The sequence below is a fragment of the Pan troglodytes genome, chromosome 9 (genome assembly GCF_028858775.2).
Source record: "Pan troglodytes isolate AG18354 chromosome 9, NHGRI_mPanTro3-v2.0_pri, whole genome shotgun sequence".
Taxonomy (NCBI): domain Eukaryota; kingdom Metazoa; phylum Chordata; class Mammalia; order Primates; family Hominidae; genus Pan; species Pan troglodytes.
Window position 1 is genome coordinate 66,908,946 of NC_072407.2, and position 22,071 is coordinate 66,931,016.

General features: G+C 57.6%; 2 protein-coding genes across 41 annotated transcripts in view; one reads left to right on the forward strand and one right to left on the reverse strand.

Annotated features, from left to right (window-relative positions):
- The first annotated feature begins 2,674 nt into the window (after window positions 1-2,674).
- Window positions 2,675-12,583, forward strand: SLC22A12 (solute carrier family 22 member 12). 8 transcript variants are annotated; one of them, XM_016921170.4, is made up of 10 exons: window positions 2,675-3,163; window positions 3,984-4,087; window positions 4,610-4,764; window positions 4,840-5,008; window positions 9,302-9,425; window positions 9,594-9,709; window positions 10,461-10,675; window positions 11,153-11,261; window positions 11,520-11,723; window positions 12,270-12,422. In XM_016921170.4, exons 1-10 carry the CDS (start codon window positions 2,762-2,764, stop codon window positions 12,331-12,333), a joined length of 1,662 nt encoding a protein of 553 aa, XP_016776659.1. In that variant the 5' UTR covers window positions 2,675-2,761; the 3' UTR covers window positions 12,334-12,422. The 8 variants fall into 8 exon arrangements, with proteins under 8 accessions (XP_016776659.1, XP_016776660.1, XP_054518412.2 ...); XM_016921171.4 differs by having other exon boundaries at window positions 4,610-4,662; XM_054662437.2 differs by lacking the exon at window positions 9,594-9,709 and having other exon boundaries at window positions 12,270-12,583.
- A 4,498-nt stretch (window positions 12,584-17,081) lies between these two features.
- The window catches only part of NRXN2 (neurexin 2), a 116,050-nt gene continuing 111,060 nt past the window's right edge, over window positions 17,082-22,071 (reverse strand). For 20 of the 33 annotated variants that reach the window (XM_003313110.5, XM_001165542.6, XM_054662423.2 and 17 more), the window contains one exon: window positions 17,082-18,990. In XM_003313110.5, coding sequence (XP_003313158.1) covers window positions 18,104-18,990 — 887 coding nt within the window. In that variant the 3' untranslated portion in view covers window positions 17,082-18,103. The remainder of the gene's footprint in view (window positions 18,991-22,071) is intronic. The other 13 variants (XM_054662426.2, XM_009423410.4, XM_054662428.2 and 10 more) reach the window with 2 other exon arrangements.

Sequence of the window (22,071 nt, forward strand, 5' to 3'; positions counted from 1 at the left end):
AGGGAAAATGTGGTAAACAAGAAAACATACAGTAAGTCCAAACATATCAATAATTACAATAAATGTGAACAGGTTAAAATCGCTAATTAAAAGGCAGAGGTATTTCTTTTGGATTTTACAAAAGGAAATGTAAAGCTTATTTGGCAGCTCAAGCTGATGAAGCTAAACATATCAGTTACTAAAACAAAGTCTGCACATATTTACACCAAACTGTAAACAGTAGTGTAACTCACTGGTTGATGAGTGTATGAGGGATCTTTATTTTCATTTCAATATGTTCTGAATTTTTGAGGAAGTGTGTAAATTATTTCATAATTAGAAAATAAAGGAAATTTTTTAAAAAATCATCCATGCACTTCAGCAAGTCTCCATGTAGCCTTTATTTGTTGTCCAAATCAGTTCCAAAGAGCCTCTAAAGAAGGGTTCCAGACTACCAGGAGCTCACTGGAAATAAGACCAACTGGACCATAACAGAAGAATGCAGGTCATGGCTGGGTGCCGCAACACACACCACTTTGGGAGGCCAAGGCAGGCAGATCACCTGAGGTCAGGAGTTTGAGAAGAATGCAGGACAGTGTAAAGATGAGATTCCACTGACAACTCTGAGCCCTGGGTGTAGGCAGGAATAAGCAAAGAGAGCCCGCTGGGGGAGGAGTATTTGGACTGTGCCCATTCCACACAGTATGTGGCCTAAGGGTGAGCCTGGAGACAGCATTCCAGGCTGGAGGTCCAACATAAGCAAGGGTGGGAACTGAGAAAGCATGTACAGGACACGTGGTGGAAGCAGTGGATGACTCAAGGTGCAGAGTCCAGGGAGGCAAAGAAGTTGGCTTGGTAAGCCATGTGGAGGGGCAGCGGGAAGAGTGGGTGAAGCAAAAAGAAGCAGATGGGAGGGGCATTTATGCCTCAAATGGAGAGTTTTATGCCCAAAGCTCATAAGAGCAAACACCTGGGTTACCATCACTGCTGCACTGCACATATACACATGCACACATGTACACACATGCACTTGTGCAAACACATGTGCACACATACACAGGCATGTGCACGCACCCACATACACATACACTTCTTTTTTTTCTTTTCTTTTCTTTTTCTTTTTTTTTTTTTTTTTGAGATAAGAGTCTTTCTCTGTCACCCAGGCTGGAGGGCAGTGGTGCAATCTCAGCTTGCTGCAACATCTGCCTCCTGGGTTCAAGAGATTCTCCTGCCTCAGCCTCCCAAGTAGCTGGAATTACAGCTGTGCACCACGACCATGCTCAGCTAACTTTTGTATTTTTAGTAGAGATGGGTTTTTGCCATGTTGGCCAAGCTGGTCTTGAACTCTTGACCTCAAGTGATCCGCCCACCTCGGCCTCCCAAAGTGCTGGGATTACAGGCGTGAGCCACCGCGCCCGGCCATGCACACACACTTTTTAACTGCTTTGTGTTCTCTGGCCCTTTCGCCTACAGAATTAGCTATCGAGACCAAGGGGGTTCTCTTGGCCTCGGTCCAGCCTTTCCTGAACCCCACACCCTGCATCAGCACACACTGCTGTCCACTCGCCTGCCCTGGTAAGTCACCACTAGCTGTTGTTGACTGGGAGCCCCTTGGCTTTTAAGCAGGATTTGACCCAAGGGCTCGCAGTGCGTGGTGGGTCCAGGGGCAGGAGTTGAGGCAGAAAGACAAGGGCAGGGACAGCTGTGGAGTGGGGGAGGTGGGAGAGAGAAATCCTTAGGAGGCAAAACTAGCCAGGCTTGGCCCCTGGTGGATTTGGGAGGCAGGGAGCAGGAGGCGTGAACCAAGACGCTGGGTTCCAGGACAGACACCGTGACATGAGAGGCCATAGCTGAGGTGGGGCTCTGCAGGAGGCATAGATCTGGGGAGGGGACAGAGATCTCAGGGTGGCATTGGGCACACCGAACCTGGGGAGTCTGTGGGGTGTCTGTTGATGCTGGGAAGCTCCACTGAGGACTCAGGACAGGGTAACAGCAAAGGGAGCACAGGACGCCAACCATAGCAGGTGAGTGGAGGCAGGAGCCACGGGTGGGGCCAGGCCACACAGCCTGGGAGGCGCAGGGGCTGGGCAGCTGCCAGTGACCCAAGCCCACACAGAGACTTGCACAGCTGCCCCAGCCCCAAGTTAGGGGGATCCCCTGGCCCGCCTTCTCTTGGCTCAGCCACTCTGGGAGGTGGGCACACAGGGGCACCGAAGGGAGCAGGCAGCCCTGGCATCCCACAGCCGCCAGGAGAAAAACTTAGGCCTCCCCAAGACCTGGCACAGAGCAGGCCGGCCCCGGCACCCAAGCGGAGGAGGCTGCACCTCCCTCGCGTCTGCGCCTGCCTCAACGCGGGTTAAACTTTGACCAAGGAAATGATTGCTAAACTCGATTCCATAAGTGTCACCGGTCACACTTTAATTCCAGTCTAAAATTAAAGTCTTCAGTCTCCACATTCCCTACTTTCCAAATTCAGCTTTCCCGGGAGGTCTGGAGCAGCTGCCTCTCTGGGGAGAAGCTGGAGGTCTCGGAATCACCTCACGCGGCCTCAGGGCCCAGTTGGAGCCACCCCAAGTGACACCAGCAGGCAGATGACCAGAGAGCCTGAGCCTCCGGCCCCGAGTCTGTGAAGCCAGCAGCCACTGACATGCTCCTAGCCGCTGGGCTGGAGAAGCCACTGTGGGCACCACCGTGGGGGAAACAGGCCCGTTGCCCTGGCCTCTTTGCCCTAGGCCAGCCTTTGTGAAGTGGGCCCCTCTTCTGGGCCCCTTGAGTAGGTTCCATGGCATTTTCTGAACTCCTGGACCTCGTGGGTGGCCTGGGCAGGTTCCAGGTTCTCCAGACGATGGCTCTGATGGTCTCCATCACGTGGCTGTGTACCCAGAGCATGCTGGAGAACTTCTCGGCCGCCGTGCCTAGCCACCGCTGCTGGGCACCCCTCCTGGACAACAGCACGGCTCAGGCCGGCATCCTAGGGAGCTTGAGTCCTGAGTCCCTTCTGGCTATTTCCATCCCGCCGGGCCCCAACCAGAGGCCCCACCAGTGCCGCCGCTTCCGCCAGCCACAGTGGCAGCTCTTGGACCCCAATGCCACGGCCACCAGCTGGAGCGAGGCTGACACGGAGCCGTGTGTGGATGGCTGGGTCTATGACCGCAGCATCTTCACCTCCACAATCGTGGCCAAGGTAGGGCCTCCCCCAGAGCCACTCGAGTCCCGCCACCTTGGAGGTCAGTCATGGATCACGGTGGGTCAGACTCAAAGGTCCAGTCCTGGGAGGGACCCACCTCCCCAGGCCCCGCTCACTCTCGAGCCTCTCAGCCCCTCATCAGCCACACACAGGGAAGTGGGCGGCAGGGATCAGTCTACAAATGGGGCCAGCCCAGGCTCTTGGAGGTGCGGGGGGCACCTGGGCGGGCACCTCTAAATGCTGGCACCTGGACACTCACCGGCCTCACCCTGTCCTGGCCCTGCTGACCTGTCAGCCGTGACTCCAGGCAACTCAGCAGCAGGGGGACTCAGTGACAATTCACTGGATTCCCCGAGACCAAAGCACACAGAGTAAGGGATTACCCCAGGCTGCCTCCCAGATGGGGTGCCAGGCAAAGCCAGGCAAGCAGAGAGGGGCGGCTCGTCCCAACAAGTGGGAAGAACCTCTTTATAAAGAACAGGAGGGAAGCAACCTCTGGGAGAGGGGTGAGGGCGTCAGCTTGGGTGGCTGCTTCCAAGTGGAGAGACAGGAGAGAGGGGCAGATGTGGCTAGAGACCCATTGGGCAATAGGGAGCCATGGAAGAGTTCAGGCAGAGGGTGGCAGGATATACTCCTCAAAAGGCCAAACTATGCCTGTGGGTGCCCTCACTGTTCCACAGGGTCTTGCTCTAAAACCCTAGAGGTCACCAGACCACCCACCGCACCCAGCTCCCTGGGGGCCCTCCCATGCGGTTCCTCTGCCTCTCTGCTGGGGCTCTCCCAACCTCCTGAGCTCAGCCTCCTCCTCTCCCATCAGTGGAACCTCGTGTGTGACTCTCATGCTCTGAAGCCCATGGCCCAGTCCATCTACCTGGCTGGGATTCTGGTGGGAGCTGCTGCGTGCGGCCCTGCCTCAGACAGGTGAGTACCCCCAGTCCAGGCAGGTCCCAGTTCCCCTCACGACCCCTGCTCTCCTAGGACCCTGGCCGACTGGCCCCAAACCAGCCTCACAAAACCAAGTCTAGAAAGTGCCCTATTTGCTCGGTGTGGGTCTCGGACCAGCCACCCTGCAGCCGTGCCAGGTAGGGAGGTCTGGAACCTTCTCTGAACCTCGAGTTCACCAACTTTACTCTGGGGGTTGTAGAGGATTTCTGCTCCCCAGCAAACATTCACTGCTAAAACTGGCTTGGCCATGCGCCTTCCTTCAGCAGCAACCTGAGTGCTCCCGGTGACTGGAGCCCATTCCCTTTGGCTCTGGCCTCGGGACTCTCCTTGTGCTCCGGAGTGTTCCGTAGGTGGAGAATGTAGGTTTCACCCAGGTGCCGCTTCAGTGTCCGCCTCAGCTCAGCGGGCAAGCATAGGGTGGGCTCTCGGTGTTCCAGAGCCCCGTGGCCTGTGCCGTGGCAAGCCACAGACCCTGCCTCTTCCTGGTTTGTGCCGCAGGTTTGGGCGCAGGCTGGTGCTAACCTGGAGCTACCTTCAGATGGCTGTGATGGGTACGGCAGCTGCCTTCGCCCCTGCCTTCCCCGTGTACTGCCTGTTCCGCTTCCTGTTGGCCTTTGCCGTGGCAGGCGTCATGATGAACACGGGCACTCTCCGTAGGTCTCTGACCTGGCGCCATGCAGGGGGGCTCCATGCAGGCTCCAGGGCTGAACCACTCGGTCTCCTTGCAGTGATGGAGTGGACGGCGGCACGGGCCCGACCCTTGGTGATGACCTTGAACTCTCTGGGCTTCAGCTTCGGCCATGGCCTGACGGCCGCAGTGGCCTACGGTGTGCGGGACTGGACACTGCTGCAGCTGGTGGTCTCGGTCCCCTTCTTCCTCTGCTTTTTGTACTCCTGGTGGGTGCTGTGCCCCACTCCCCTCCTCAGAGGAGATCCTGCCCACTCTCCACCCGGGGGAATGGGAGACTCTCCTTTCCCTGGGGGCTGGGGAGTGCTAGAGGCCAGGGGTGCATGGGCTGGAGGAAAGCCAGGAGCGTGGCAGAGTGTACCACCCACAAACCCAAGACACCCACTTCAACCAGGGCTTGGGTCCCCAGGGCGCCTCCCCTGCTCCTCTCAAGTTCTCCTTCTCCTACTTATTCTTCTCTTTTCCTCCCTCCTCCTCATCTCTTGGCCTATTCCCCTCTCCAGTCCCTGCCTGCCTTGGCATCTATGCTGCCAGGCCCATCTTCTGAGCCCCTCCTCTGTGTGTGCCAGGCATGGCAGCACTGAGCTAGGCTAGGGGAGCGAGTGGAAAGATACAACACATGCCCGCACACACAGCGCACAGCCGCAGTCTGCTTCATGGGCTGACAGAATCAATGCTTGTGTCTGTCTGCTGGAAGACAGGGACCAGGATCCACTCATCAGAGGGGAGTCCACAGTCCCCACAGAGGGCCGGCATGTGTGGGAGGTTAGGAAATGTCAGCACTGCCCTGAAACAAATCAGGCTTGGCCCTTGCCGAACACCTGGCACATAGTAGGTGCTAAATAAATATTTGTTGAATGGATGAATTGTTAGGTAAGTAGAAATAGATAGATAGGTAGGTAGGTAGGTAGGTAGGTAGATAGATAGAGACAGATAAATAAATGGGTTGACAGATGTGTGGATTGGATGAGTGGATGGGTGAGTTGGTGGATAGATGGATTGGATTGTATAGATGAATTGAATGGATGGTTGAATGGATGGATAGATGGATGGATGGTTGGAATGGATGGATGGACGGACGGATGGATGGATGGATGGATGGATGGATGGATGGATGGACGGACGGACGGACGGACGGACGGTTGGATGGATGGATGGATGGATGGACGGATGGATGGATGGATAGTTGGAATAAATGGATGGATGGATGAATGGATGGGTGGATGGACGGACGGATGGATGGACAGATGGAATGGATGGATGGATGGTTGGAATGGATGGATGGATGGAATGGATGGATGGATGGAATGGATGGATGGATTGTTGAATGGATGGTTGAATGGATGGATGGATGGATGGTTGGAATAGATGGATGGATGGATGGGTGGATGGATGGATGGATGGATGGAATGGATGGATGTTTGGAATAGATGGATGGATGGATGGATGGATGGATGGATGGAATGGATGGATGGATGGTTGGAATGAATGGATGGATGGATGGATGGATGGAATGGATGGACGGATGGATGGTTGGAATGGATGGATGGATGGAATGGAAGGATGGATGGTTAAATGGATGGTTGGATGGATGGATGGATAGATGGAATGGACGGATGGATGGATGGATGGATGGTTGAATGGATGGAATGAAAGGATGGATGGTTGGAATAGATGGATGGATGGATGGTTGTAATAGATGGATGGATGGATGGATGGATGGTTGTAATAGATGGATGGATGGATGGTTGGAATAGATGGATGGATGGAGGGATGGTTGGAATAGATGGATGGATGGATGGTTGGAATAGATGGATGGATGGATGGATGGATAGATGATTGGAATAGATGGATGGATGGATGGTTGAATGGATGGATGGATGGATGGATGGATAGTTGAATGGATGGAATGGATGGATGGATGGTTGGAATAGATGAATGGATGGATGGTTGGAAAAGATGGATGGATGGATGGATGGATGGATGGATGGATGGAATGGATGGATGGTTGGAATAGATGGAATGGATGGATGGATGGATGGATGGTTTGATGGTTGAATGGATGGATGGAAGGAATGGATGGATGAATGGAATTGATGGATGGATGGGATGGATGGATGGATTGATGGATAGTTGGAATAGATGGAATGGATGGATGGATGGATGGTCGAATGGATAGTTGAATGGATGGATGCATGGATGGATGGATGGATGGAATGGATGGATGGATGGAATGGATGGATGGATGGAATGGATGGATGGATGGATGGATGGATGGCTGAATGGATGGTTGAATGGATGGTTGAATGGATGGATGGATGGGTGGATGGATGGATGGATGGATGGATGGATGGATGGATGAAATGGATGGATGGATGGTTGGATGGATGGTTGAATGGACGGATAGGTGGATTAATTGGATGAACTGGATGGATGAATGGATAGATGGATGGACGGAGGCCATTTGAGGGCAGGGCTGAGCCTGGATCATTCATACACAGGCCCTGCACTTAGTAGTTGTTTGGTCATTGGGACCACTGTAGAAAGGAGCACAGCAGAGGCCCAGTGGTGAGCAGGTGCCTGCACCCACACTAGGAAGAAGGCTGAGTCCACAAATCTCTCCCACCCAACAGCTTGGAGTGGAGTAACAATTTGCAGCCACTCCTCAGAGCAGGAGAAAATTACATCTCATACAGTGGCTCCACAAGGAGGCAATCGTGTCCGACAAGAGCCTTCTGGGATGGCAGCTTGACTCCCAACACCAAGAGGGTAGAGAGTGGAAGGTAAAAGTCAGTGATAAAAATTCCAAGGTACCCCTCCTGGTTCTCATGCTGATGCAGGGCCACAGAGCTGCACCCCCCTTTCCTTGGTAGATGTGCTCCCACAGGGCTGAAGAAGTGCCCATTCATTCATTCATTACTTCATTCATTCAACAAATAACTACTGAGCACCTACCATGTGCCAGGCGCTGGCTGACACCAGCTATGAGCAGATATGTGGTCTCTGCCCACGTGGAGCTCATAGGGAATCCCACACATCGTGGCCTCACAAACTGTGCTTAGGGCTTGACGAACAACCTGGGGTATGGACATCTGAGAATGGGACCCCGCTTTCTCCCTCCCAGTCACTTACAACACATTCCAGTCAGCTTTCTCCCTCTTCTCCGCCCAAACTGCCCTTCCCAGGGTCACCCACAATGATCTGGCCACCATCACTTGTGGTACCTGCTATGTGGCGGGCACAGTCCACACTCTCTCCCTCAGGCAGCCTCACCCCTGCCTGCAGCCCCAGCTCCCTCCAAATACTGCAGACCCCAAATCTCCACTTGGTCCTGCCTCCCCCACTGACCTCCAGCCTTGCACCTCCAACTGCCCGCGTGACGGTTCCATTATAGGTGTCTCATCCCCACACACATCTCCTTAGACCTCTCCTCCCCAAGTCTTCCCCAGCGTGGGGATCAGCCCCTGAACTCACCAGAGTCACAGTGGCCATGACTCCTCTCTCTCCCTCACCATCCCCCCACCAAGTCCACTGGGTCACCAGGCTTCATCAGCTCTACCTCTAATATGCACCTGGAATCTCCACTTCTCCCCTCTGTTCTGCAAATCCCTAAGGAGCTCAGGGCCCCGGTGGGTCTAGGGCAGGTGGCCCCACCCTGGCTGCTCATAGGGGACAACACGTCTGGCTGAAGGACTTGCAGGAGCCAAGGCCTAGAGGCAGGCCCCGTGTAGCGTGGTGGGCATGGCAGGCGCTCAGCAGGCGGGGCGGGACGGTGTGGCATAAGCTCGGTTTGACACTGAGGGTAGTGGGAGACAGGTCAGTGTGAGGGGCTGGGTCCTGCCACAAGGAGGGGAGATGCTGGGCTCATGAGGCCGAGATAGCAGAGACTCAGGTGCGAGGGGTCCTGGAGGTGTGGGAATCAGCTGACAGGGTGTGGCCAGAGGGCGCTGGTGCTGTTGGGGACCCTGCTCCCAGCCTGAGCCCCGGGGTGGCTGTGAAGCTGTTTGCAGGAGGAAGATGCAGCCATGGGGTGGACAGGAAGGCCATGTGGTATGGGAGGTGCCAGGACAGGGGTGGACCCCAGTCGCCTTGGAGATGGCCAAGGTCCTGGCAGTGGCCAGGATCCAGTGGTCCTGTAGCCCTAGGGGCCCTGACTGCAACCAGGCCAGGTTCCTAGTGAGGCAGGGGAAGGGCTGTGGGGTCTGGAGGGAGGCAGGAAGGGTTCCACAGAGTCATCCCTCCCTCCATCCCAGCAGCCAGCCCCAGGATGAGAACAGCATCCCAACCACAATCCCTAGGAGGGAGAAAGGAAGCAGAAGGGGTCTCCTGCTGGGGAAGGAGGGTGCCCAAGAGGGCTTGGCTGCCACAACGCCCTTCGGGGTCCTCAGCCGCCCTAAGCCTTGGGCCTGGAGCAGTGGGTACAGGGTAGCAGTCTGAGGCTGGCACAGGCCAGGCACTGGGGGCCACAGGCAATGACCCCTCCCACACCCCCTCCACTTAAGGTGGCTGGCAGAGTCGGCACGATGGCTCCTCACCACGGGCAGGCTGGATTGGGGCCTGCGGGAGCTGTGGAGGGTGGCTGCCATCAACGGAAAGGGGGCGGTGCAGGACACCCTGACCCCTGAGGTAAGGCTGGGTCCTCCTCAAACCCGGACCCTCAGACCCTCTCCCTGCCCCTGCATAGGGCACCCTGGGAGACCCACCAAGGACCTCAGCTCCCTGGGAAGAAGGTCTCAGAGAGGAGGAGGTGCCTGGCACCCCCAGTGCCAACAGCACCCACCCCCGCCTCCACAGGTCTTGCTTTCAGCCATGCGGGAGGAGCTGAGCATGGGCCAGCCTCCTGCCAGCCTGGGCACCCTGCTCCGCATGCCCGGACTGCGCTTCCGGACCTGTATCTCCACGTTGTGCTGGTAGATGCCCTTCCCCCAACCCCACCTCCACAGGGGAACCTGGAATCGGGGCTCTCGCTGGCACACGGCCCCGGCCTCTGCTGGCTCCGCTTGGTCCCACTGGCCTGCAACACCGACACCTTCCCCTCTGTCAGTCACTCCCGACAGGAGACAACCCAGGCCGGGTGGGCTCACTGAGGGGGCCTTAATAAGGGGCAAGGCAGATAGAAGAGATGCAGTAGGTAGGATCCCTAACAAAGCTCCTGGGAGGGCTGGGAGCCAGGTATGACGAAGGGGTGATCCAGGCAACAGCATGGGCCGCAAGCACCCCTGCCTGGTGTGGGGCCAGGGAGGGCGGAGAGGGCTTATCAGAGCCCAGGACCCATGGCCAACCAGCAAAGACCAAAACCGCCAAGGCCAAGGAGGGAAGGACTGTTCAGTGGCAGCTGGAGCCACGGAAGGGACATAGTCACTCCCAGACAAAGCCCCCAAGCAGAGAGGGAGGCAGAAATCCCCTGCTTCTCCCCTCCTCCAACCTCTTGCCAGCACCTCCCATCAGCCAAACCCAAAGGGAAGCCATGCTGGCAAGGGGACCTGATAAACATAGTCTAGAGACTGGCCCCGCCCCACAGAGCTGGCAGCTGAAGGGCCAGAACACTGAGCTAAGAGCAGCACGCCCCCACCCTGAGCCCCCACCGCCCATTGTTCCCACCCTGCCCACCACCCCCCCCACCCACCACCCCCACCCTGACTTCCCTGACCCCTGCCCCAGGTTCGCCTTTGGCTTCACCTTCTTCGGCCTGGCCCTGGACCTGCAGGCCCTGGGCAGCAACATCTTCCTGCTCCAAATGTTCATTGGTGTCGTGGACATCCCAGCCAAGATGGGCGCCCTGCTGCTGCTGAGCCGCCTGGGCCGCCGCCCCACGCTGGCCGCATCCCTGTTGCTGGCGGGGCTCTGCATTCTGGCCAACACGCTGGTGCCCCACGGTGAGGGGGCAAAGCTGTACACCAGAGACTTCCCTACCTTGGGGGGGTCTCGGGCTGGGAACAGCACCCCTCCTTGGAGGTGCTGGACTAGAGCAGGTACCCTGGTAGGAAGGAGGCTGCCGGAGCCGTCTAGGGACAGACGGCAGTGTCTGCGCTGAGCCAGCAAGAGCGGTGAAGGAGTGGCACGGGTGGCACCAGGGAAAAGTGTGGAGTTAAAATGAGAACTGAGTGATGGATTGCAGGGGGAGGGAAACGGGGGTCGAGGAGGACTCCTCGGGGCTGGCTCTGGGTGTCTGAGCGTGGAGCAGATTGTGGGTGTGGCCATGAGGCCACTCAGGACAGGATACCCAGATGGAGATGACTCCCAAACATTTGCAAAGAGGCCTGCAAGTCAGGGACAAGCCCCCTGGGCTGAAGGGAGCCCTCATCTGATCTTGGGCCCCCCACCAAGCTCACTAATCCCATCTCTACCCACAGAAATGGGGGCTCTGCGCTCAGCCCTGGCCGTGCTGGGGCTGGGCGGGGTGGGGGCTGCCTTCACCTGCATCACCATCTACAGCAGCGAGCTCTTCCCCACTGTGCTCAGGTGAGGCTGGGCCTGGGCTCCAGGAGAGGGGAGCCCTGGGCTGAGCTGCGGGGCACCCCCAGGCAGGACTGGCTTCTCCCAGACCTAGATGTTCATGTCATGCATCTCCCTCTTGTGTGGTCCTGGGGCTGCTCAGGTGCGTCCCAAGCCCAGCCTGACCCCTTGGGTCTCCCTGGGCCAAGCGGGCCTGGCCTGGCATGCAGGATCAAGGCTGTGGGCACACAGACCAGGCGCTTATAGGTGCATCTGCATTGGCAGGATGACGGCAGTGGGCTTGGGCCAGATGGCAGCCCGTGGAGGAGCCATCCTGGGGCCTCTGGTCCGGCTGCTGGGTGTCCATGGCCCCTGGCTGCCCTTGCTGGTGTATGGGACGGTGCCAGTGCTGAGTGGCCTGGCCGCACTGCTTCTGCCCGAGACCCAGAGCTTGCCGCTGCCCGACACCATCCAAGATGTGCAGAACCAGTGAGTGGACCCAGCCTCGGGACCACCCCTCCCTCCCACCAGAGAACCCTAGCACAGGGCAGCCTGCTCACCCATCCCCATCACTTGACAGAGGCGGAAGCAGAGGCCCAGACAGATAGGATTGGCCCAGAGTCACACAGTACATCTCTGGGAGAGTGGCAACCCAGGGCTCAGTCTCCGGCTGGCAGTGCTTTGACCTAGGGCTTTGTCCTCTGCCTTTCACTCCACCATTCAAGGCACAAATGGCCAAGCTCCCCCAGGTTCACCCCGAGAGAGGCCAAAGGGAGAAGAATGGATAGTCCTTTGTGAGAGGGAGATCCAGCCATTGGGGGCCCTCACAGGCCCCAGATTCTACCTCTAAAGCCCTGATGGCTGGCAGGGCAGTCACTTCACACATACCCCCAACCCATCACATGCTCGGGAGCTCAGTTCTGGGCCCCCGAGAGCAGGGTGGTGGCATTCCCTGGAGTCCTTGGGATGGACACAGGTCAAGGGTCAGGGGCCACTCCACACCCCAAGACACACCCCCGTGTGCTTCCTGAACAGGGCAGTAAAGAAGGCGACACATGGCACGCTGGGGAACTCTGTCCTAAAATCCACACAGTTTTAGCCTCCTGGGGAACCTGCGATGGGATGGTCAGAGGAAGAGACTTCTGTTCTCTGGAGAAGGCAGGAGGAAAGCAAAGACCTCCATTTCCAGAGGCCCAGAGGCTGCCCTCTGAGGTCCCCACTCTCCCCCAGGGCTGCCCCTCCAGGTGAGCCCTGCCTCTCTCACAGTCCAAGGGGCCCCCTTCAATACTGAAGGGGAAAAGGACAGTTTGATTGGCAGGAGGCGACCCAGTGCACCATCACCCTGCCCTGCCCTCGTGGCTTCGGAGAGCAGAGGGGTCAGGCCCAGGGGAACGAGCTGGCCTTGCCAACCCTCTGCTTGCCTCCGCACTGCCACTTGTCCCCCCACACCCGTCCACCTGCCCAGAGCTCAGAGCTAACCACCATCCATGGTCAAGACCTCTCCTAGCTCCGCACAAGCAGTAGAGTCTCAGCTCCACAGCTTTACCCAGAAGCCCTGTAAGCCTGGCCCCTGGCCCCTCCCCATGTCCCTCCAGGCCTCAGCCACCTGCCCGCCACATCCTCTGCCTGCTGTCCCCTTCCCACCCTCATCCCTGACCGACTCCACTTAAAACCCCAAACCCAGCCCCCCTTCCAGGGGTCCAGGGCCAGCCTGAGATGCCCGTGAAACTCCTACCCACAGTTACAGCCACAAGCCTGCCTCCTCCCACCCTGCCAGCCTATGAGTTCCCAGAGGGTTGGGGCAGTCCCATGACCCCATGACCCAGCTCCCCTTCCAGGGGTCCAGGGCCAGCCTGAGATGCCCGTGAAACTCCTACCCACAGTTACAGCCACAAGCCTGCCTCCTCCCACCCTGCCAGCCTATGAGTTCCCAGAGGGTTGGGGCAGTCCCATGACCCCATGTCCCAGCTCCCCACACAGCGCTGGGCCAGAGAGGCATTGGTGCGAGGGATTGAATAAAGAAACAAATGAATGGCTGCCCCTCACTGACTCAAGTGATGAGCCCCCAGGGTCCTCCTGGGTCGGGGGAAGGAGGAAAGTGCTGGGGGCTCCTTGCTGGGGTGGGCCTTTCCCAGGCCAGCTTTCCTGCCCCAGGTGCCAGGCCAGAGTGGCTGCTGTTTCCAGCGCCTGTTGTGGGCCCGGTGCTGTGCTGGACACCTCAAAGCATCATCTCACTTCACTTTTTCCTGAATCCTGTAGGGCAAACATTGCCCCATTTTACAGATGAAAAAACTGAGGCTTGAAGAACCTGATTGCCCATGACACTCAGCTAGGTGGGGGCAGTATCAGGATTCAAACCCATCAGTAGGCCTCCAGAGCCCCACTCTGGCCACAACAGCCCCAGCCTCTCCCAACCCAGCCTCACCATCTGGGTGTCCAGTAACTCTCCTGGCAGCGGCAAGGCCAGGGGCCCACAGTGTCCACAGGCATGGCTCGCGGGAAAACGCAGTGCAGCGCACACAGAGGTCTGGGTGCAGGTAGAAGCCATTTGCTGCCCAGCCGGGTCCCAGCCAGCCAGCCCAGTCACCTGAGCCACCCTGGGGCCATGCTCAGATGGTCTCTGGGTCCACCTGTGCCTGCCTTGCTGCTTCCAGGCACCTTGGCCGAGGGCAGTGCCCTACCACCCCTACACACACATTAGCCGTGTGTGCACACGTGTGCCCACATGCACATGCACACATATGGGATGGGAAAACAGAAAGCAGCTCTTTGCCCCCACAGGAAGGGGGTCACTGCTTGGCCTGGTCTTGTCAGCTGCAGCCCCTGGGCCTCTGGGGGGCCATGTCCTCTGGCCATCTACCTAGGGCCACCCCTCAGTAAAGAACCCTGGGCAGGGATCCTGTTTGTGAAAATGCCTGAATACAAGGTCATCTCAGGCTGCCCTGGACTTTTTGTCTTTTGTCTATCTACTGCCCAGCTGAGGCCCAGCGGCCTTTCTAACCCTTGAACAGCATTCTTGGGACCTGAGGGTATCCAGAAGTTTCTAGAAGGCAGAACCCAGGGCTGGTGGGAGATGGGCCCTCCTGTCTTCTGGGATATCCCTCCAGCTCACCAAGGGGGTCTGGACTACCCCTCTGCCCACATCCTGAGTGGCCTTGCTCCTGGTCCTTCCAGATAGTCACGACCTTCCAGGACCCAAGCCCTGTTTGCTTCCAACATAAGTCACTCCTGGATTAACTCAAGAGGCCCTGGAAGCTGGGAGGGCCCAGGACCCTGTCCCTCTGGCGAGTGAGCAGCCTTGCTGTGGCCAAGTGGGTGTTGGCAAAGGGAGAAGGGACCCCCTCAGCAGCAGCCTCGAGCCCACCCGAATGGCAAGCCTATGCTTGGGACACACTCTGTTCTGATGCCCACCACGGAGGCTTCAACCTCAGAGCCTGTGGGGGCACCCCGCTATGGAGGAGCCAAGGGAAAGAAGAACCCATCACTACCCCATCAGTGTCATCCCCATGGCGGTGGAGGCCTCAGGCAGCAGGGATGAGGAAAGTGGCTCAGGACTCACTTTATCCATTCTCCCGCCTCCAGCCAAGCCCATAGCTCACCCAGGAGGATGTGTGGGAAGAGGTAGCACCAAGCCCCATGGGCTCCAAATCTGCCTTCAAGAGGGGGGTTCTATCCGGAAGAGCTGGGCACTGGCTGGGCTGGTGTTCCCTCTCCAGGGGGCTTGCTTGATGAGGGCAAGTCTGTGAACTTCTTCCCCAAATCCCTGTCCTTGAGAACCCTGAGGTGAAATCTCCTCACAAATCCCTGTGAGGACCACCCGCCAAGGAGCCAGGATGCCTGGAACCTCAGCCACCGTCAGGCCCTGGACACTGGGCCTGCCTGGGACACTGCTGGGGTCACTGCCAGGCCAGCCAGACCCTGAGGAGCTCAGCTCAGTCCCAGATGCTAAGTCCAACATCAGAGGCACAAGATGATAAACTGAGAATCAGGTGACCATCTCTTACAGATGGGTAAACTGAGTCAATGGCTGAGGGTAGGATCTGTCCTCTTATAACCAAGCCCTTGAATGACGGGAACCCTGAGCTGCCTTATGCTGAGAGAAAGACCAAGTCCCACAGTCATATGGCAACCAGCAGGACTGGGGTCCATCCTTCCAACTCCTGGACTGCCCCGCTTCCTGCCTCCCTACCCCGATATACTGTCCCCTATCCTGTTTAGGGTCATTCTAGAAATTTCTGGAGTAAGGATATTCCTTCCCTTCCTAACACCAAGGAGCCCCTGCCTGCCTGTCTTTGTTTCTTTGGCTAGTTGTGATGGGAGGAGGGGAATCCAAGCTGTCTCCGTCCCTTGGTCAGAGAGAGTAGCGGCAGGGTTCCAATCACCAGCCCAGGAACAGGAGGACATCCTAGCAAGAATGCCCCAAACCAGGGCCTCTCCCAGACTTCCACAGGTGCTTAGAGCTGACCTCGATGCTGACCGTGGCTCCAAGACTGAGCAGTTGGGGGACAAGCAGGGCCGGAGCCTCACCCCTCAGGAGCTGGATCAGAAGGGCAAGGAGAGGCTGAGTCCATAGAAATCCACACCTGGGGCTCTGCTCTCTCACCCTTGTTAGGATTTTGCAGAAGGAATCTCAAGAGGTTCTGAGAGGCACCATGGTGGGGAGGGTCCCAAGACAAAAGCCTCCTTCAGGGATGGAGAGAAGGAAGAGAAGGAGATGAGGCTGACCTTGGCCTCTGGAGATAGCTGGAGGCTGCTCAGGTCAGGACCTGCCACTCCCACTAAGGGATGTTCCCCAGCTGAAGGGTGGGGCTCCTGCAGGCATGGAGGCAGCCAGGCCTAAAGATGGACCAGGCTTTTGAACTGCAAAATGCCTCGAGGATGAGCTGGCCAACAGCCAGAGCCCCCTGCAGACAGAAAATCAAGATGCAGAATCGGGCAGTGGAGGGGATGGCAAGCCAAGGGTGTGAGGAAGCCTGGCAGAGGGGAGGGCTGAGAAGCCGATTGAGGGGGGGGACCCTGAGTGACACAGCATGGCTGAGTCATGTCTCATGAGCCAGGTGGTGCAACGCCCCACCACTGCCATCCTTGAGGTCAGCAACCCTCCTCGCTCTCCTCTCCTGACAATGCTGTACACGTGGTTATCTGTCCCTTGCGACTGAGAGGCTTAACAAATACAGATCCATCTCTTAGCATGTCTGGACCATGGACCTGTTAGGGTCTCCACAGAGGAGTAAACAACGGTGGACGAGGTGGCCGGCCCTGGTTCCACCTTCAGTCCCAGCAGCTGCCCAGTCAACCAGAGTGGACTTGGGGGAAGGTAGGGTACCAGGGTCCAAATCCCTAGAGAGGAAGGGGAAGGAGCACAGACTCTAGAGTCAGGCAGAGCAGGAGACCACTGGGACTCAGTCACTCATTCACCTCGAGACCTGGGAGCAGCCACTGAAGGTCTCCAAGCCCAGGAATGACCTCCTCCCTCCAAGGGCTGCTGAAGGATGAGGCAGCATCTGTCCCGCACCCAGGTCTGTGCCCGGGCACACATGCCCCGAGGTGTGGATCCAGTAGCCATCAGGGGGCAACACAAGGTCTCCAGGGATCTGTCTGCCTTTCTGAGAAGCTAAGGTCTGTGAACCGGCCAGAGACCAGCCATGTTTCCCGCCCGTTCCTCAGCCCAGCAGGGATACAGGACACTGTGAGACAAAGACAAATTATCCCAGGAACCCAAAGCCACACTCAACCCAAAAGTTCGGGAGCAACTTACCAGCTCTTGTGGGCCCCCATGTGGGCCCAGACCCCAGCCAAAAGCCAGGATCTAACAGCACCCACCCCAAAAAAAACTGCACAGGACCGTTGGAATTTGGAAAGTTTTTGTTTTCTTTTTCCCACACATTTCCGGGGTTGGGGTGTTTTCCAAGACTCAGACACATTTGTTAACAAAGAGAGAAAAAAAACTGGGGGAGCAGGGAGCCCGTGGGCAAAGAAGTGACCCCAGCAGTCTGTGGACAATGCCTTGCTCCCTCTTCCCTGCTGCCCGCGCCCAGCGGGTGCCACAGGCTGCTGCTCGTGGAATCTAGAGTATTTGTCTGTAATATATATCTGCATTTGCCTTTCCCCTCCCTCCCACCCCCCACCCCTGCTCCTCCATCAGCTTCCCCATCAATGCACATCGCCCGGCGGCACACACAGAACAGGCCTTCAGTCAGGCCTGAGCCCCTTCCCTGGGCGGCACCACGCAGGTGCCTCTCCTGGTGAGGGGAGTTGGGGCACTTGCCCCACCCCACCCCACCCACCCACTGGGCCACTCGGGCCCACCCTCCCGCCCTTCTCCCACCGACTCTGGAAACCCAAAGGGAGGAAAGGAAGGGAGAAACCAGACACACAAAAAAAGAAGTAGGGAAGGAGGGTGGGGACAGTGAGACACAGCAAGCCTGGGATGGGGATTGGAGGGCTTGGGAAGAGAAGGAAGGCAGGAGGGACAGAAGGAAGAAGAAGAAAAATTGAGGAAAATTAACAGGACGAGCAGTGGACACTTTACAAAACCCCCAGCCTTCCTTCCCACCCAACCCCACCAAAATAAAACTACCCCCTTAAAAAAATAAATCAACCCAGGGCTGTGAGCACGTGCCCTGCCTGGCAGGCGCAGAGCTGAGAGGGACAGTCAGCCCCGGGACTGACGAGGCCGCGCAGTGGACGGCAGGAGGAAGGGGGCGAGCACGGGGTTTTTCCTTTTCTTTTTTTGCGTTTCCTCTTCGTAAGAGAAGCCTGAGGCAGCCAGGGAGAGGGTCCCCAGGCCCCTGGCAGGGAGAGGGTGGCACCCTCCTCCCGGGCCCTCCCAGGAGGGGCAGCTGGCAGTGGGGCGCAGTGCCGGGGGCTCAGACGTAATACTCCTTGTCTTTGTTCTTCTTGGCCTTGCTGGGCGTCTTGGGGGCAGCCGGGGCCTTCTCTTTCACCACCGCCCCATTGCTCTGGGCCGAGTTACTGATGTAGTTCCGGCTCTGGTCCACCTGGTAGGAGCCCTCATCACGATTGCGGTACTTATACATGGCGTAGAGGAGGATGAGGATGCAGAGCGCCGCCGCCGCCACAATGCCCACCACCATGCCCGTGGTGCTGCTGGACTCCCGGATCACCTCCACTGCGCCCGGCGGGCCCCGCTCCCCAGGCCCTGTGGGGTTGGCTGTGGGCAGATGGGGGAAGCCGGGGGCTGAGGTCACGCCGGGGCGCAGGGGAGGGGGCCTCCGCGGCTCAAAGGACGTGGGGGCCCCGGGCCCCAAGGGCGGGTTCTCCAGCAAGGGCTGAAGCGGGTCTCGGTGGTTCATTTTGCCCGCCGGCAGGTTGGGGGCCGGGGCGGAGGGGGCAAACAGCACCCCAGGGGCGCCCGTGGCCCCATCTGTCCTGAGGTTGGGCCGGGGAGCGGGTTTGCGGGGTGACAGGAGGGTGGTGCGGTCCGTGACCAGGGGAAAGGTGGTGTAAAAGTCCTCGTCGTCCGTGGGGGGGAGGCTGGAGTCAAAGACCTCCCCGGAGGCGAAGCCCGAGGCCTCGATGGGCTCCTCGCAGTCGCTGTCGTCCCGCTCGGCCTGGCACGGGCCCCCAGAGGGCGGGCGGCGCGCGGCGGGCGGGGGCAGCGTGTCTTGGGTGGCGCCCACTCCCGTGAGGAAGGGATAGAAGGTAGGGGGCGGGGGCACGAAGGGGGATCGGGTGGCCACGGGAGGGGGGTCTAAGGAGTCCTCCGTGATAATGGGCAATATTAACTCTCCTCCTAGAACAAGAGAGAGAAGAGAAAAGAGAGGGCGTCAGCGAGGGCCAGGGCGCAGGCGGCCGGCACAGAGAGAGAAACAACAGCCTCACACACCCAAATCGGTTCCAATTGGCTTTGGCGGAGACTAGAGCGGGCTGGGCCCGCCCGCCAGCCGGCCGAGCACTGCGCTTTAAGCGGGCAGCGGCTCAGATGCCCTGGGCACCCCACGCACGGGCTCTGTGACTCTCTGGGTTTTGGTCTTTTGTTTGTCTTAAGAAATCAAAAGGAACAGAAAGGAAAGGAAATTGAAAAGAAACAGAAAAAAAAACTCTACTGGTTTAAGGCTTTAAAAACAGATACAACAGCAGCATTTAAACAAACCTAACAACAATATCTTTTAGGGTTTTTTTTCTAGATTTTTCTCTTTTTTTGCTTTTTTTTTTTTTTTTTTTTTTTTTTTTTTTTTTTTTTTTTGCTTTTGTTTTTAAAAAAGAAGATAGCATACCACGGAATTCAGGCAACTTACATCAACAAATAGGCCGTGTGATTTTAGCATGAAGAAAAAAATTACAAACAGAGCTGTGTAAGCGGGTTCTCCCGGAAAAAAATAAGAAAAAACAACTTTTCCGTACAACGTTTTCTGTCTATCTGTTCGGTATCTCCCTCCCTCACTCTCTGCTCCCTGCGCATCCTGCCTCCTCCTGAACTCTCTCTCCGCCCTCACTTGTCCCTCTCCCCCTCATTCAACACAAAGCTGAACTCTGCACAGGGCAGGCTGGGGCTGAGGGGTGGTTTCCACCACTTGGTGTCAGCATGTCGGGGAGGGACGAACAGTGGGCAGGAGGGCTTAGAGAGTAGGGACATGACAGGCAGCCATGTAGGGATTGCTACATGGGTGAGAGGTCTTGGGAGGGGACGGCCATGGGAGGGGGCTTGGAAAGCTAATTGCAGGGTGGCCACGGGAGGCAAGACATCGCAAGTGGGAGGTGAGGTGGCCCATGAGGAAGAGTGGGCAGGGAGGAGTTGGATACCATTGGAGCAGGGTCCTGTCCCGTAGGACTCTGGGAGGGGTGGGGAGAAGCCATGTAGAGGCAGGGAGGTAGGGAGGGGCAAGGAAGGAGTGAGGGGAGTGGGCAGGGACACATGGTTCCTGAGCTAAGCCTAACTCCCCAACTTTCTCATTCTTCACCCTCCACCTCTGACCCCCACTGACTTCCCCCCTCCCCCTCCCCGGAACCCCCATGGGCCGCCAGGACCTGGCCAGGGCTTGACTGCCTCTGGCCCTCTTACTATAGTTAAAACAATAACAAAACAACGGAAAGAAGAAGAAAGCAAAAAAAGAAAAGAAAATACATACACAGCCATCTGGGAGGGAAGCACCTGCTAAATAGGGCCCATGGGAATGAGTGAGGAGGGCTTTGTGAGGGGAGAATGGGTCTCCCCATCTCTAGGTCTGATAACTGGAGTCCCTTGGGCAGAAACTGCAATTCCCATCAGCCCCCAAAAGGTGAGAACTATAACTCCCATCAGTCCTTGGAGGAGTGTAGACCACAATTCCCATCAGCCACTGGGTCAACAACTGTGACTCCCATCAGCCTCCTGGGCCTCCTCTCAAACCAAAATTGTGCAACCTCCTGGTTTGGGGTAGAAGGGAGCTGGGGCTCAGCTCTAGGTGGCTGGTGGGAGGACTTGCTCCTCTTGCAGGGGCACCTCTGGGCCTGACGAGGGTTGGAGGTTTCCTCTCTGGCTCTCTCTTCAGCACAGCCTAAGCCCTGCCCACATCTGAGTGCCTCTCGCTGGTCTCTGCAGGGTGTGGTCTTCATAGATCATGCCCAGAAGCCCCTCAGCCTCTTGGTGGTAAAGCACCCCAGGGCCTCCACTGCCAGGTCCCGCCTGCCCCACTGCAGCCCCACTGCAGCCAGGCCAGCCACATTCCACCTTCACATCTTGGCGCTCTTCTCCTGCTCCCCACCCACCCACAGCCCCCTGCCTCTGCCCTGAGTTCAAACACTGTTGCCAACCTTCAGATCACAAGCTCCAGCAATGTTGCAGAGCTGTCCTTGGCCACGCCAGCCAGCCTGTGGCCAAGACCTTTCCATTGAACTTGAAGGCTTGCTGAGCTCCCCAGGCTGCTCTTCCCACCCGACTCCAATCTCCCCTGGCCAGGGGCTCACCTACACCCTAGATTTTGAAACCCCAGGGCTCCTGGCCCTCCGAAGGCTCAGTCAAGTGAAAAACTTTGAGCTAAGAGCAAAGTAGCATGTTTTGTGGAGCTGGGACTATCTGATCCCAGCTCGTTATGGATAAGAATGCTGAGGCCTGGGTGGGCAGGACTTCCCAAGATCACCAGGTGTAGGTGCCCGGCAAGGTGAGTGAGGCCGGGGAAGGGCTAGATCTCATGAGGAGCCCAAGAAAACCTAAGTCATCCTCCCAATGCCTCCAGGAATCTGTTGGGGCTGCTTGACTCTTGGCTTGGATGCTAACTTGGATGACAGAACACCTGTTCTGTCACTGAGTTCCTGTGTGACTGTGGGCAAGTTTCTTCCAGTCTCTGGGCCTCAGTTTCCTCATCTATAAAACTGGGGTATTAGGCTCCAGGCCCAGGATGAGGCCAAGGCTTGGCTCTTGTGGGACCTCTAGCCTTTGGATGAACAAATATGTCTTCCTGTACCCACCTGGGATCCAGACAAGGAAAGCCAGCACCCTGGTCTCCAGGTAAGGGGCGAACTCAGCTGTCAGCTCTCAGGAGGGTTGGCAGCCTCTCGAGCGGTCGTAACCTGGGCCCAATCATGGCAGGGTTCCCCTCCCTGCATGAACCCTGAGTGCCTCTGGGGTCCTTCCTGCTGGTCCATACCACCAGCCCTCTACCTGACCTTTGCCTTCTATTCAGAACACCCTTCCCTGCTGACATCTCAGAGTCTGGCCAAACACCTCCTCTTCCAGGCAGAGGATGCTCCCTGCCTTGAGTGCCTCTGACACCATATCCCAATTCTGTCCTGGAGGCATGGCTTTGTACTCACTGCCAGGGAAGGGCCAACGGCCCGGGTCCTATCTGTCTCCCTAACCTCCAGCAGTGGGCCTGGCACAGAATGGGGGCTCGTT

What these genes read in the sequence shown, in the direction of transcription:
- SLC22A12 (XM_054662434.2), top strand. Translation starts at nt 2,762, where the DNA reads ATGGCATTTTCTGAACTCCTGGACCTCGTGGGTGGCCTGGGCAGGTTC. An exon ending in CCTCCACAATCGTGGCCAAG is followed by an intron (nt 3,164 to 3,983) that starts GTAGGGCCTCCC and finishes CTCTCCCATCAG; the next exon opens with TGGAACCTCGTGTGTGACTC. An exon ending in CTCTTCCCCACTGTGCTCAG is followed by an intron (nt 11,262 to 11,519) that starts GTGAGGCTGGGC and finishes CTGCATTGGCAG; the next exon opens with GATGACGGCAGTGGGCTTGG.